This window comes from Catharus ustulatus, chromosome 2, assembly GCF_009819885.2.
Source record: "Catharus ustulatus isolate bCatUst1 chromosome 2, bCatUst1.pri.v2, whole genome shotgun sequence".
Taxonomy (NCBI): Eukaryota; Metazoa; Chordata; class Aves; order Passeriformes; family Turdidae; genus Catharus; species Catharus ustulatus.
In genome coordinates, this window is record NC_046222.1 from 53,519,116 (window position 1) to 53,532,937 (window position 13,822).

Below are 13,822 nucleotides of genomic sequence, written 5' to 3' on the forward strand. Positions count from 1 at the left end.
GTCAGTAAAAGTGGATGTGTTGCTGATGGACAAAGTATGGTTTGTAACCAGCTGACTTTTTTTTAAAACAAATATCTGTCCTGACTATTCAGCTGGAACTTTCCACCCAGAATATTAGCTCACAGTGGCATAAATAGTAATGTAACTGAGGAAGTAAAGGTGATGATGATGAGGCAGCAAGACTTCAAAGAAGAGTAAGCCAATGAAGTTATGGAGGGGCAGAGGAAAGTAATTGCTGAAATTATTATTTAACTAACAGCAGTATTTGAAATTAGCCTTACTGTCAAGAAGAAATATTCAGGAGATAGGTCTTCTAAATTTGTCATCAGCTCTTAACAGAACTGTTAAATGGTTGGGTTTTTTTTCCTCTTGTTTAGAGACCAAGTACTGTAAACAGTTATTTTCCATCAGTTATGAAGAATCTGTAGTCAGTTGTAACCTCAGCATAGTACTTATTGAGTTTGTTGCTTGTGATGCTCAAATTGTTTTCTTATCTTGATCATCCTTCCAGAGTAATTTGTATATAGTTCTTAATTCATGATGGAAAAATATTTTTGAATGTAAGGCTTCATAACCTTTGATTTGGATAAGAAATGAGGGTAACCAGATTATGTATGTAGTTGACATATTTGTTTTATAATAAGATTGTTTTATATAAGTTACTTTAATACAATTGTCTTTGCAAGTTTGAGATACAATCATGCCGAGTGGAATTGCATTAACTACAAAGCCATGTTTTGTTTTCCCTTCAGTGCCCTTATCAAGCAAGTGAACAAGTCTATAGATGGAACAGCTGATGATGAAGATGAGGGTGTGCCTACTGACCAGGCAATCAGAGCGGGTCTTGAATTGCTGAAGGCAAGTATAGATAGTCCTGGTGGTCAGTGAGCATGGGAAACTTTGCAAACACTTTCATTAAAATAAATTTTTAATTAGCACTTACTATTTTTAGTCAAAAGCCTACCTAGAAGAACCTTTTTGGTCTTTTGTGCTTTATACTCATCTTGTGTGGCACATAAGTAAGGTTATTTTTTAAAATGATTTAGAAGCTTTTCTGGAAGCCGAAAGTAGTTGCGTGTGAGCAGCAGTGGAGTTTAGTTTATTAGAGCATGAATTCAGCAATTTGTAAATATATACTCTGCTGTTGTATATCAATACAACACTGTGGTTCCTCTGTACTCCACGTAAATTGGGGTCTTACCTATTTTAGCTATGAGTAATTTTCAGACTCAGCTAACATAGCAGAGACCATCAAGTAGTCCAGCTGGGAGTTCACTTCAGAGGCCTAAAAATCTGAAGGACTCCCACACTGAAGTTTTTGGAATATTCTAGATTAACTAAAGACTGAGTAGATTCACCTGAAAGGGTGTGGATCTTTATCCAGATGTGCACAATTAGATAAAAGTGCAAGATACCTAGTAGCACAAGAATGCATCTGAATAAGAAAGAAGGAATCATGTTGTGAAGGACAATGTGCTTGAATGAAGGCTTCCAAGTCAGTATTTACATATTTGTATGAACTGGCAATGACACATTTAAGGAAGAGGAGTAAGACTGCCCTAAACAAAAAGGTCTATATATCGTGAGAATAATACAGAGAGGACAAATATAGGAGTCCAGCATTGAGAATGCTGTGCAAAGAGGTGGGAAGAACGGTAACTTAGTTAAAATATAAAACTGCATATGCAGAAGTTTCTAGATTTTGAGGATTGTTTCTCTGCCATGGGTCAGAATATCACGTGGAATGAGGCTAATAATCAACAGCCACCTAAAAATGAAGAGAAGACCAAATTTCAAGGAGGATCAATTGAGGGTTTTTTATTTAATTTTTTTTTAACATGGGAAGACTGTCATACTTGAAAACAATCAAGTCCAAGAATCTGAAGGAGAGGTACAGAATCTGCTAAGTTACTGCGGAAAGCTTGAAGGACTAGAGATCCTATTGAATGTGTCTATGCTGCTATTTTAGAGATAGGAATTTCACTTCAGAGCAGAATCAATTCTTCCCCTGAGGAAACAAACATGAAGTCTGGAGGCATACAGGCTGGGTTTGTTTCAGAGAAACAAAATTGAAATGGCTTCAGAAGCACATGTTGTGTTGCAGTGGCTAAAGTGGATTTAGTCAGTCGAAAAAAACTCTGAAGTAAAACTCCTGGAACATGAATATTGCTTCCTTAGCATTGGTTGTGTTTCTGTTAAGACCTACTCCTGCTGGAACCCAGTACTTGCTAATGTAGATGTAGCCGCTAAGAAGTACATGGTCAGAAGAAACTGAGACTGGGGAAATAACTTAATTCTAATGAAGTCATATATAAAGACAGAACTTTAGTAGCTACTAAAAAAATAAGAAGAGAAATGTGCATCATGAGTCAAAACCAGGGAGAATATTATAAATGTTCCAGTATGGCTGTGGAAAATGACTCTTGATTAAGTGTTCTGGTATAAGTGGACCTTTAAAAAATGTTAACGTGGCTTTCATCATATTTTGGCAGGTACTTTCGTTTACGCACCCTATCTCATTTCATTCAGCTGAAACTTTTGAATCTCTCCTTGCTTGCTTGAAAATGGATGATGAAAAAGTGGCAGAAGCTGCATTACAAATTTTCAAAAATACAGGAAGTAAAATTGAAGAAGACTTTCCTCACATACGATCGTAAGTTGTCTATCTTACTCTGAGGAGTGATCTTTACTGTATTGGATTTTGGAAGTTCTCACTCTTCTTTTCATCTGCTGTAGATGAAAATGCTATTATCCTGCATTCTTTTGGAATTAAGTGTTACTTCCAGTTTTCCAAGATAGTAAAAACTAAAATGTAGTGCTTTTTGAAGAATGGAAGTAAAATGAATGTACCCAAAGTAGTGACAACTGGTATGTCACTAAAACCACTAATTTATATTGTTGCCCTTCAGAATTACTTTTTCTTTCCTAGGTTATATATATATATATATACATATACACAGTATTAAAACATTCTTTGAAATTTAATGGTGATATGTATGCAAAAATATTTCCAAAAGAACGTTTAGTACCTGTGCAGATATAAATGCCTATTTTACCACATGATATTTTTATCAACAAAAAGTTGGGGATTTTTGATAGCAGGTTATATAAATGACTTCTAAAAAGAAATTACCTGGGCAAAAGCGATTAGTGCTTTTGCAGAAGTGTTGAGTTTTTTATATGTACATCTCTACTTCTCTGCTAGCTTGTTTTGAAAGATTCTCAATTTGTGAAATTACTTATCTCTTGGTCTGTTTGTCTATTTGTTTTGTTACACAACTATTTAGTGCTTTGCTTCCAGTGTTGCATCATAAAGCTAAAAAGGGACCCCCTCGTCAAGCCAAGTATGCTATTCACTGCATCCATGCAATATTTTCCAGCAAAGAAACACAGTTTGCACAGATATTTGAGGTAACATTAGATATTTAACTTACTTTTACTGATTTTTTTATATTGCACTTGTAAACTAAGGGATGTAGTTGCAAGTTGTAGCAGATTTTGGAAATATGTTTTTCCCCTTTACTTTTGTTCGTACATGACTTTGACCTGAAGAGTGATAGTAGAGGGTATTCTTGTATCTCATGGTTCGTCATGTTTTAGGTTACATATTTTGAAAGGTGATGGAGTGAAACCAAGTGTTGGGCAATGTACTGGAATTATCAACTATTTATGGAAAGAGGAACCGTTTGCTACTCCTTACCTGGTTGAAAATGGTCAAAAGTATTTAAATAGTAGAAGAAATTATGGAAAACAGAATTGTGGTACAGACTAAATAACTTTTATAGTTTCAACTGCAAATGTACAGTAATTTCACGATTACAAGCTGCACCATTTTGACTAAAATTCTACTCCCACCCGGAAATGTGGCTTACACTCAGGAGCAGCTAATATGTGAATAATTTTCTGACATTTCCAACCCCAGAAGTGCAAACCGAGGTGCCGAATCGAGCAACTGCCAGTAAAACCCGGCTTTTCGCAATTGTTACAAATTGGTTGCTCTGTTTCGCGGCGGGTAGAGCCGGCTCAGTGCCAGCAGCGTGGGAGACAGGGAGGGGGAAGGCGGGGAACCCCCTCCTTCAGGCAGCGCAGCCCAGGGGAGAGACGGGGAGCCCTGTGCTACCATCCCTGCGGCCCGGGGGGATGGCAGGGGCTCCCTTCTGCTGGCCCCGTGGCCCGGAGGGAGGCAGGGGGCTCCATGCTGCCATCCCCGTGTCCCGGGGGGAAGGCGGGGGGCTCCCGTCCTCACCTGCCGCCACAGGAGCAGACAGGCTCCCGTCCCTGCCTGCTGCAGGGGTGGGGGGTACTCCTTTTCCACCTGCCGCCGTGGGTGCCAATGGGCTCCATCCCCGCCTGCCACCACCGCCGCAGGTGCTGGTTGGCTCCGTGCCGTCCAGGGTGAGCGAGCCCGACGGCAGTGGCGGCTGGCTCCGAGGGGCAGCGCCGAGCTGGGCCACCTGGCCCCGTCAGCAGCCCCGAACCCTCACGGCCCGAGCCGAGCCAGTAAACCCCGCGATCCCGCGATTCTGTTACTATTTGGTAACTTTGTTACGCGCGGGTCCTCCTCGCTGCGAACGACAGAGCGGCTTATAATTGGCTGCGGCTTGTGTATGGACAAAGAACGAAATGTTTGCCAACACCCAGAGATGCGACTGATAGTCAGTGCGGCTTGTAATCGTGAAATTACTGTACTTTTTAATTAGTGACCATCAACCTCTTACCTTGAAGGCTGAATCATAGTCCATCATGGGAATTACTGTCTCAAGATCTAATTCTCCCACAAGAAAAAAGGTTTTTTAATTCTTTGTTTCCTAACTGGTCATGCATGACCTGTCACTTTTTGAACTATGCAGAGGTGATAAATATTTTGTCGTCATCGTGATGTTTCCTCTGACTTGAGGACTTGATGGGTTGGTGAATGTGTCTTTAGAATGAGATAATTAGTAGTTCTTTTAAAATTGTTTTTCTGAAGTGGATATGGACAACTTGGTATGAAGTCATTCCCATCCCCTCAGTAAGACACAGATTATATCAGTAATACCTGAATTTTTTGCTCTTTTTTAGCCTCTGCATAAAAGTCTGGATCCAAGCAATTTTGAGCACCTCATTACACCGTTGGTTACTATTGGCCATATAGCCATGCTTGCCCCTGACCAGTTTGCTGCCCCTTTGAAATCTTTGGTTGCTACTTTTATTGTTAAAGATTTGCTAATGAATGATAGGGTGAGTATTTATAAAACCTTGTATTAAGACTACTTTTCCTGTAGTGTCATACTCAGCAAGTGCTTGGGAAAATACTTGGCATGCTGGTTCTGCTTTTTGTATATGGTATTTTGAGTTCTTCATGAAGTTTGAACACCTCCATTGAAAACCTATGGTACAGGAAAGGAGAGTTCTACTAATTTGGGAATCTTACAAAAGTGATGAGCTGCGTAGCACAGCATTTCATCACTTGTGACTTGGCTTTGGTTAAAAAGGGGAAAGTTGTTATGACTTCACTCTGTTTCTTATCTTGAGCGACTTGTGATTTTTAGGAAGTATATTACATTTGAAATTAAAATACGCTATTTAAATGGAAGACTGAATTTCAATTTTTTGGAACAATTTTGTATTGTTTATAAAGTGACTATGAAATAAAAAAAATAACTTATGCATTGCATTGTTAGAAATTGCTTAGGGAAAGATACACTGTTTAAAACAGTAAAATGTGTGTGAGGTTCTAATCTACTGGATATGGAAAAACTGGTAGTTATTTTCAAAGCAATGGCTATTACGCTCTAAAGGAATATTTTCAGGTAACAACAACAACCAATCCCTTTACTAAACTTAAATTTGCTGATACTTGGATAGTGAGTTATGTCACTTGTAGTGGCTGCTTCTGTAAGATAAGGAAGGCAAAAAGCTGACCAGGGAGTGCTGCTGTATTGTTTCCAGAAGCAAACAGGAAAGAGAATTACAAGTTTCACTGAAGAGTAACAGCAGTGTAACAAATGAAACATTTGTTTTAGCTTCCCGGAAAAAAGACAACAAAACTTTGGGTCCCAGATGAAGAAGTGTCTCCTGAAACCCTTGTTAAAGTAAGTAGCACATACTGTTTTCCTGTCTCTTATGTTTATAATACTTAATAAGGATTTGCTCTTGGGAACATATTTTTTAATTAATATTTTATGCATAAATTTACGTACGTGATTCATTAAATTTGTATATAAGCTCTTTATAGGTTTTAGTTTTGTTTTCTGACACTTAACTGTGATGATAGCTGGATTACTTAAAGTAAAATTATTATTTTCCCTTCTCATCAACTTAGGAGTTAAATAATACAGAAATTTTGTTAAGTTTTTCCTTTGTCTCTTGAATATTTATGACATTCCAAGAAACTTTCAGTGTTGTTTTGGAAGAAGAAAAAATGGGGTTTGGATTTGTCAGTTTCCTCAAATGAATTACAGTAGTTTCACGAATACAAGCCGCACGGATTATAAGCCGCACTTCCGGTGCCTCGACAATGTTGCTGTCTTTGTCAATAGATAAGCCGCACCCCGAATATTAGCCGCACTTTCGTTCGTCGCGAGAATCCGTGCGCAGCTTTCACAAATTGGCCAATTAGTAACAGGATCGCGGCATAGCGGGCTTTACTGGCTCGGGGCGGGGCCAGGAAGGCTCGGCCCGCTCATGGTTGCCGACGGGGCCGGGTAGCCCAACTCAGCACCACGGCTCGGCGGGGCTGGCCGGGTGGTGCTGCTGCCGCCGCCGGGCTCGCTGGCCCCCCTCTCCCGTCGGCACCGCCCCGCTGCCGCGTTCGCTCGCCTGGCCGGCGGGCTGCCACCGTCGCCACCCGGCTCGCCGGCCGCGCCGCGTTCCCTAGCCCTGCCGGCGGGCTGCCGCCGCCCGGCTCGCCGGCCGCGCCGCGTTCCCTAGCCCTGCGAGCGGGCTGCCGCCGCCGCCGCCGGGCTCGCTGGCCGCCCCCTCCCGTCTGCACCGCCGCCGCGTTTCCTCGCCCTGGCCGGCACTGCAGGCCCCCGCACCGCCGGGCTCCCCCACGCTGCTGGCCTCGATTCTGCTGGGCTTCCCCCGCTGCCAGGCAGCCCCACCCGCCGGGCTTCCTGCTTCTGCCATGCTCCCCTGCACTGCTAGCCCCAGTTCTCCCGGGCTCCCCCGCCCTGCTGGCCCGGGCTCTGCCGCCCCCCTGCCCCGCCCTGCTGGCTCAGGCTCTGCCGCCCACCCCCCACACTGCTGGCCCCGCCTCTGCCAGGCTTTCCCACCTCTGCCGGGGCCGGCCGGGCTCCAGCTTGGCTTGGGGCTGCCGCGGGCTCTCACTTCCGTGTTGGCAGCTTTTAGAATTTTGTTAATGTATTAGCCGCCCCGGAATATTGGCCGCACTTCCGGGTTTCCACCAAAATTTTGGTCAAATTGGTGCGACTTGTATTCGTGAAATTACTGTAATCTGTTCCATTGCTTATTTTTCTATGTGTGCAATATGTATCAGAGGAAAACCTGAATTTAAGAAAAATATCACTTTAAAATGGTAGGGGGTTTGTTTTGGTACTTTACTTTAAAATGTCATCTCAAACTTTTTCTTATTTTGGAGTAAGTGTATTACATTTTCTGTAAGAGATACTGTCAGTCAACTTTTTAGTGAATTAGAAATAGACTCACGGTGTGGAAGACATATTATTTATCTGTGTTTGGTTTTTAAATGCCCGTCGGAACAGGGATAGATTTTTACTTTCACTTCTTTCAGAGTGGGATGCTTGACTTTTGTAGTACATTCTATGTTATATCAGCTGTTTAGTTTCTAATGTCTTTTCAGTGAAGTTGCTCTGATTTTAAAAAATTATTTGCCTTCTTGCAAAATTGTTAAACTATTCCTAACAGACCCCTTTTTTACTAGGTTAGTAAGTACTTTGGTTTGCAGTTTGGTGCAGAACTCATTACTGGAAAGTCTTGGATTTTTTTGGAGTTGATTTGTTGTTTGTGTAGTCAAGCAACTAAAAGCGATATTTTTTATATTTGTGCGATTCCATAGTTACATACACTCCGAAAATTGCTAAAATAATGCACCTTTGTTTTAATCTAATGAGGTACTTGTTTTAAATATACATAATTTCACTTTAGTGATTATACATGTAACTTGAAGTAGTAAATATTGTTTTTCTTAATTATTTGTGAAGCTGTAATAACTCTCTAAAATGTAATTTTATATTGCTAAAACTTCTCACACATTTGACTATTTGGAAGGGGATTAATTTGCAGAAATTCTTAAGGCAATTTGAAGTTGAAGCCAAGTCTGAAAACTGTAAGAAACATTTATTTACAGGTGAAAACAGGTTATTGTGAAAATGGATTTGCAAATTTAATTAACGTTTATGGCTACTGAGGAGCCTGAATGTAATGTATGCTGTAGACCATGCCATTAGTTTATAAATTATTTCTCTGCGTACTTTTCTGAACTCTTGTTTTACAAGCCTCTTTTTTCTTTTGTAATGTTATTATATATCTAATGGGAATTTTAGCAAGTTGGAGTATTGAAAGTGGGAAGGACTGCTGAAAAGTAAATTTTAGTATTGTCCAGCCTAGTTCAATCCCGGTTCATTCACTGGACTTGTTGGTCCCTATGGGTCTCTTCCAACTCAGAATATTCTGTGAATTATAGTAATATATAAAGATGAAAATATGTTCTGCTTTTTGATCCAGTAACATTTTCTTAGTAAGTATAAATTGTATAGCCTAGATCTAACTAAATGTATAATTTTTATTTGCTGTAATATATGCTTGAAACTTTCAGTGAAAAGTTACTGTCTAGTGAGAGTATGTCTAGTTATCTTTCAGTATTTAAATGATGTTTTACAGTCCTGACAGACTTACATTTGTACCAGCAAAAAGCACTTGGGGGAAAAAATATTCTGTGATTAAAATAAGAAAGATTATTTTAAAAATGAGGCTTATGATATGACTTGACTTTTTGGTATCAATGGTTTTTTTCAGATTCAGGCTATCAAGATGATGGTTCGGTGGTTGCTAGGAATGAAGAACAACCACAGCAAGTCAGGAACATCTACTCTGAGATTGCTAACAACAATATTACACAGTGATGGAGATTTAACAGAACAGGGAAAAATAAGGTATGTAACAGATGGTAATGTTTTCATGTCTGATGATGGAGTGGGGGGGGAGAGTTTTATTCGAAGTAGCATGTAAACTATTCCGTTAGACTGCTTAATAATTTATACATCTTATTTCATAAGATATGATGGTAAACTTGGCTGGTTCCTACATAAACTTGCTGAGTCTCAGGTTTTATAACACTGTACACACAACTGAATTTTAGGTTTTTTTTTCTTGCTTTTATTTCTCTCTTCCATAGGCTATTATTCATATTTCAGGAATAAAATGTGCAACTTCTTCCTTCCCACTGAAAACTGGTTTTAATTTTTTATGCTACTTGCTGTTCCTGGTGTACCAATTGCTGTGTATGCCAAATGCCAATGGGTGGGCTTTCTAATAAAGGATAATAGTGTGTTGTATAAACCAGGTGGAAATATTTAATACACAAGACACTTCTGCTTGAAGGCAGGCTAATCCCTTGAGGTCTCTAAAATTGAAAGCAAGAAGGAAATGGGTAAACAGGATTAAGTCTCAATAAATAATTTACCTTTTAGGTGACTGTTAGACAAGTTGTTTTTCTGGATATCTTCTTAATCCTCTGTGGTAGGAAATGTGACAAATTGTCAACTACTATTGCTTGCCAAACATTGAATATTTACGTCTACAAAAGCCATTAAGGGCATGGGTAGATTGTGCCAGTGTGTTTAAAAAGGTCCTGATTTTCAGGTAATGTTATACAGTAGTTATGCAGATAGAATGCATATTGTGTGTGCTAAATTGCAAACCTGGGAGCTATCTAGTATATTATCTTTGTAGCAACTGTGTAGTCTATCCTAAAGTTCATCGTAAATAATTGTTTCATAGTTTTAAATGCTGTAATGTGACCATTGGTAGCAGTTGCCAGGGAGTTGAGTGGCAGTAATGTAGCTTTTCAGCAGGACTACTTGGAACACATAGTTGTGTTATGCAGTAGTTAGTGAATAGATTGGTTCTCTAGACCCTGTGTGATTTCATGCTTGGAATGATGATACCTTACTGTGCATGTCTCAGAAAGTTGATTTCCCCATTCCTTTTTTACTCAAAAGTAATAGTAGAAACTTTATGTAATGTTGTGATCAGTTCTTAATTTTTAAATCAAGTTTGTGGAGGTCTAGGGCTCCCTTATCCTTTTAGGGTAGGGAGAATGCTGCAGTGACGTGATGTTGCTGTGGAGGTAATCCTTCAGCCCCTGAGCTTGGAGCTCTGCCTGGGGATGGATGTTGAGCCAACAGAGCTTATCAGTTAGGATTGAAGAGCAGACTGCTCTGGGTAACATGGTGAGTGTCTGCTGTGGGACCTCTGATGAGCTGAAAACAACTTCATGTATGCAGTCTTTTGCCCTCGTGGGGAAATTCAACCTCTCTGATATCTGCTGGAAGAACAACACAGCAGTGCATAACAATTCAGGACAGCATTGATGACAACTGGGATAGAATTTAGTGAGACGTGGCAAAGGCAGCCAGAAGAACTTCTTTAAGTAACTAAGTGACAAAAAGAAGACTAGGGAAAATGTGCACCCACTGCTGAATGAGGCAAGAGCGTTGTTGACGGGACATGTAATAATTATTTCGTGATTCTCACTATTGCTTTTCAGGAAAGCTTCAAACTGGTGGAAGGGCCAGTCCATTGTTTCTGTATGAGCTATACTGCCTAACAATTGCTCTCAAAACCTGAAGCAGAGGAGATGATGTTTCAGGCCTGTTAGTTCTGCATGGAACTTGCTGACACTTCTGACCTTTGTTCTTCACCCATTGAGTGCAATAAGGATATCTTCTTTCTGGCAATACTTTCTGTGTCCCTTCTGGGCAAACCTGATACTGCTCCTTCTGACTCAGAGTAGGCTTTGAAAAGAGTAAAATTGTCCATTCAGTACAGAACATAACCTTTTAGACTGTACTTGATATGAGGTCATTGTATGTGAGTCAGTTTTAGTGTTCATGGCTTGCACTTGTGTTTTAAACAATGTTTAATAATTTGACGAAGATAATTAAATTAAATCAAAGGCTCAGGAGCCTTAGATGCTGTTGAGCTCATCAGTCATATTGTAATCTTCTTACTGTTACTGCCCTCATCAGCCCTTATCTGGCTCCTATGCCTCTTGAAATCTACATAACTCTACCTTTCAGTGACAGTGTAAGGGATATTTTTTTTTTTTTAAAACAAGGTCCTACTTGGACAACAAATTCCTTCTGTTGTTCATCCTTCACACTTTGAAGCAGTAGGATTGATGACTTTCTTGAATTGCTTTTTAATCAACAACTGATTTCTTGTTAGCATGTGTAGGTTAAATTCACCACTCTTGTAATTTTTTTAATATCAATTTTTATCAATAATCAGTATCTCAGCTGCCCTTTCCAAGTCTTTCTACTTTTATAAGTCATAAACAATCCTACAAAATTTAAGATTCTATTTGTGGTTAAGTAGAACATCTAGTTTGAATATTTAATGTCTTTCTAGTAGGTTTCTGATTTTAGTCTATACTAAGCATAAAATAAGACTATTTCAGTATCAGAGGATGCTAGCAGTTGCTGAAAGTATTGATATTAGATATGAAGTTGAATTGAGATTTTCTTGAAATACTATCTGCATTTTTTTCTTAAACTAATGCTCACCAAGAGAAAAATTATTAAAAACCTTTTGGAGTTTAGAATGTCATAGTTCTGTACTGTAGAAAATTTACCACACATCTGATATACAACATTTTCAGTGGTTGCATTCAAAAGACATTTTGCTATTGTCTTAAAATAAAAGTCACTTAATCACATATGACAGTGTCTAATTAATTTTAATTTTTTTTGGCCTGAAGAATGGATTTTGAGCTGGGAAAGTTTGGCAACTTTGGGGACTAGAAATGGGCTGGCTACTTCTTTGGTAGGACTTCCTTGCTGAAGGAGAGCCAGCAAGCTGAATAGAAGTATCTTACTGACAGATACAGTCTCTGAGGGGCAGTATGGACTGTCCTGGCTCAATGCACAACTAGAACCATTTCACACCTGTGTGGAACTTTTAGGAAGCTTGATGGAAAATTTTTTATTGTCAGGTTGTGACCAGGTAGGGGTAAGTGGGAATAGTCTGTAAAATGTGGTGCCATGAAAATTACTTTGTGTTTGAAATTGCTTCCGCTGGCATGGGGGTGGCTAAGTGCACAGAAACTCCTTTCCTTTTAAGGACTTGTTTTTCAGTGGTGCAAAATTATTGGATTTAATTAAGTAAAATAATTACATTTTTTTTATTAATTAACCTTCACAATCCATGTGCTTGTTTTTCAGTAAACCTGATATGTCTCGCTTGAGGCTGGCTGCAGGAAATGCTATTGTGAAGTTGGCACAAGAGCCTTGTTACCATGAAATCATCACCTTAGAACAATACCAGCTGTGTGCACTAGCCATAAATGTAAGGAAATTTGTTGTGGGTTATCAGCAGATGTACGAGTATATATATTGTTTGTTCTGTGTGTTATGTATATTTCTGTGAATCTGGGTTTAGGCAAAATATTCAGCCTTGCCACAAAATTATTTCTCCATTACATAATCTGGAAAACTCATTTTAGATGAGAATAAGATCTGTAGTACTAGGCTGTCCATTGGGTGAATACTAATTTAGAGTAGTCAAATGTTAGAATACTGATAAACTAGGAAATACAGTATGTATTTAAGTAACACCTCAACTGCATTATAACATTACTAGAAGTTACAGTGAGATGATGTAAAGTATGTTGAACTGTAGTGAAAACAGTGACCTTGGTTTCTCAATGCTTGTGTAGAATATATTTGGAATGTAGAGGTCTGCAAAAATAATTAGCATCTTTCAAATATTAGAAGAAATAGAGAGATTCTCCTTAGCAGATGCTGGAATTTTCCCCTTCAACTTCTGCCTGTGAGCCCATGGTAAGGAAATAACTCTCAAATTGTAAGTAGAGATATAGGGACCCTCTCTATTTCTGGCTTGTAGGCGTAGCAAATTATATAGAAATTGGTTCATACCCCAAGAGTAAGGTGCCCATGAAGGGACTTCTGTGGTTTTATTTGTATAGCTGCTGCTATTCTCCTGGCTTTCTAGAAGTCAATAAATCCTCCAGAAGGAATCCTGACAAGAAGATAGTTGCAGTAATAATGACCATTTTAGACCTTACTTCCTGTGTCCAGCTAAAGCTTTAAAAGCTGTGACCCATTTTAAATATCAGACGACTTTAAACTGGCATTTAATGTGAAAAAATACAGAGTGTGGCTCTTGTGTGGATATTGTTTGCTTTCATAGGGTATCTTTTTTTAGTTTCCAAAGTTGCTTGGAGTTGAAAAATCATTCCTGTACCAGAGTAAGACAATCCCTATTAGACTTGTATATTGTTTTAAGTATGTTTATGTGGATTTTAAGCTTCTGTGTTGCTATGAAAAGGAGCCCTTACTCAGTTCCGAAATGCTATGAAGAACAAGACAAATGGAACAAAGCTTTAAACTACTTAAGCAGATGAAATCTAGCAAAACTACAGCAGCGATTCAGTGGTAATAACTGAAGGTCTTTACACCCAAAGCAAAGTCTGATACTTTTCAGCTTTCCTATTCCCAAACTGAATAGAAATGTTAGTCTTGTCTCACAATGAGTTATAAAGATTTTTACAGTTTGAAACAAAATTATTTGAGAGAAAAATAGGCTCTCACTGTAATGACAAGTAAGTTCTGTCTCT

At 39.2% G+C, this 13,822-nt stretch overlaps 1 protein-coding gene across 4 annotated transcripts in view; it reads left to right on the forward strand.

Annotated features, from left to right (window-relative positions):
- PDS5B (PDS5 cohesin associated factor B) overlaps nucleotides 1–13,822 on the forward strand; it is a 107,640-nt gene that overhangs the window by 61,746 nt on the left and 32,072 nt on the right. For all 4 annotated transcript variants that reach the window (XM_033051349.1, XM_033051348.1, XM_033051350.1 and 1 more), the window contains exons 18-24: nucleotides 753–858; nucleotides 2,493–2,653; nucleotides 3,288–3,411; nucleotides 5,062–5,220; nucleotides 6,006–6,074; nucleotides 8,980–9,116; nucleotides 12,408–12,531. In XM_033051349.1, coding sequence (XP_032907240.1) covers nucleotides 753–858; nucleotides 2,493–2,653; nucleotides 3,288–3,411; nucleotides 5,062–5,220; nucleotides 6,006–6,074; nucleotides 8,980–9,116; nucleotides 12,408–12,531 — 880 coding nt within the window. The remainder of the gene's footprint in view (nucleotides 1–752; nucleotides 859–2,492; nucleotides 2,654–3,287; nucleotides 3,412–5,061; nucleotides 5,221–6,005; nucleotides 6,075–8,979; nucleotides 9,117–12,407; nucleotides 12,532–13,822) is intronic.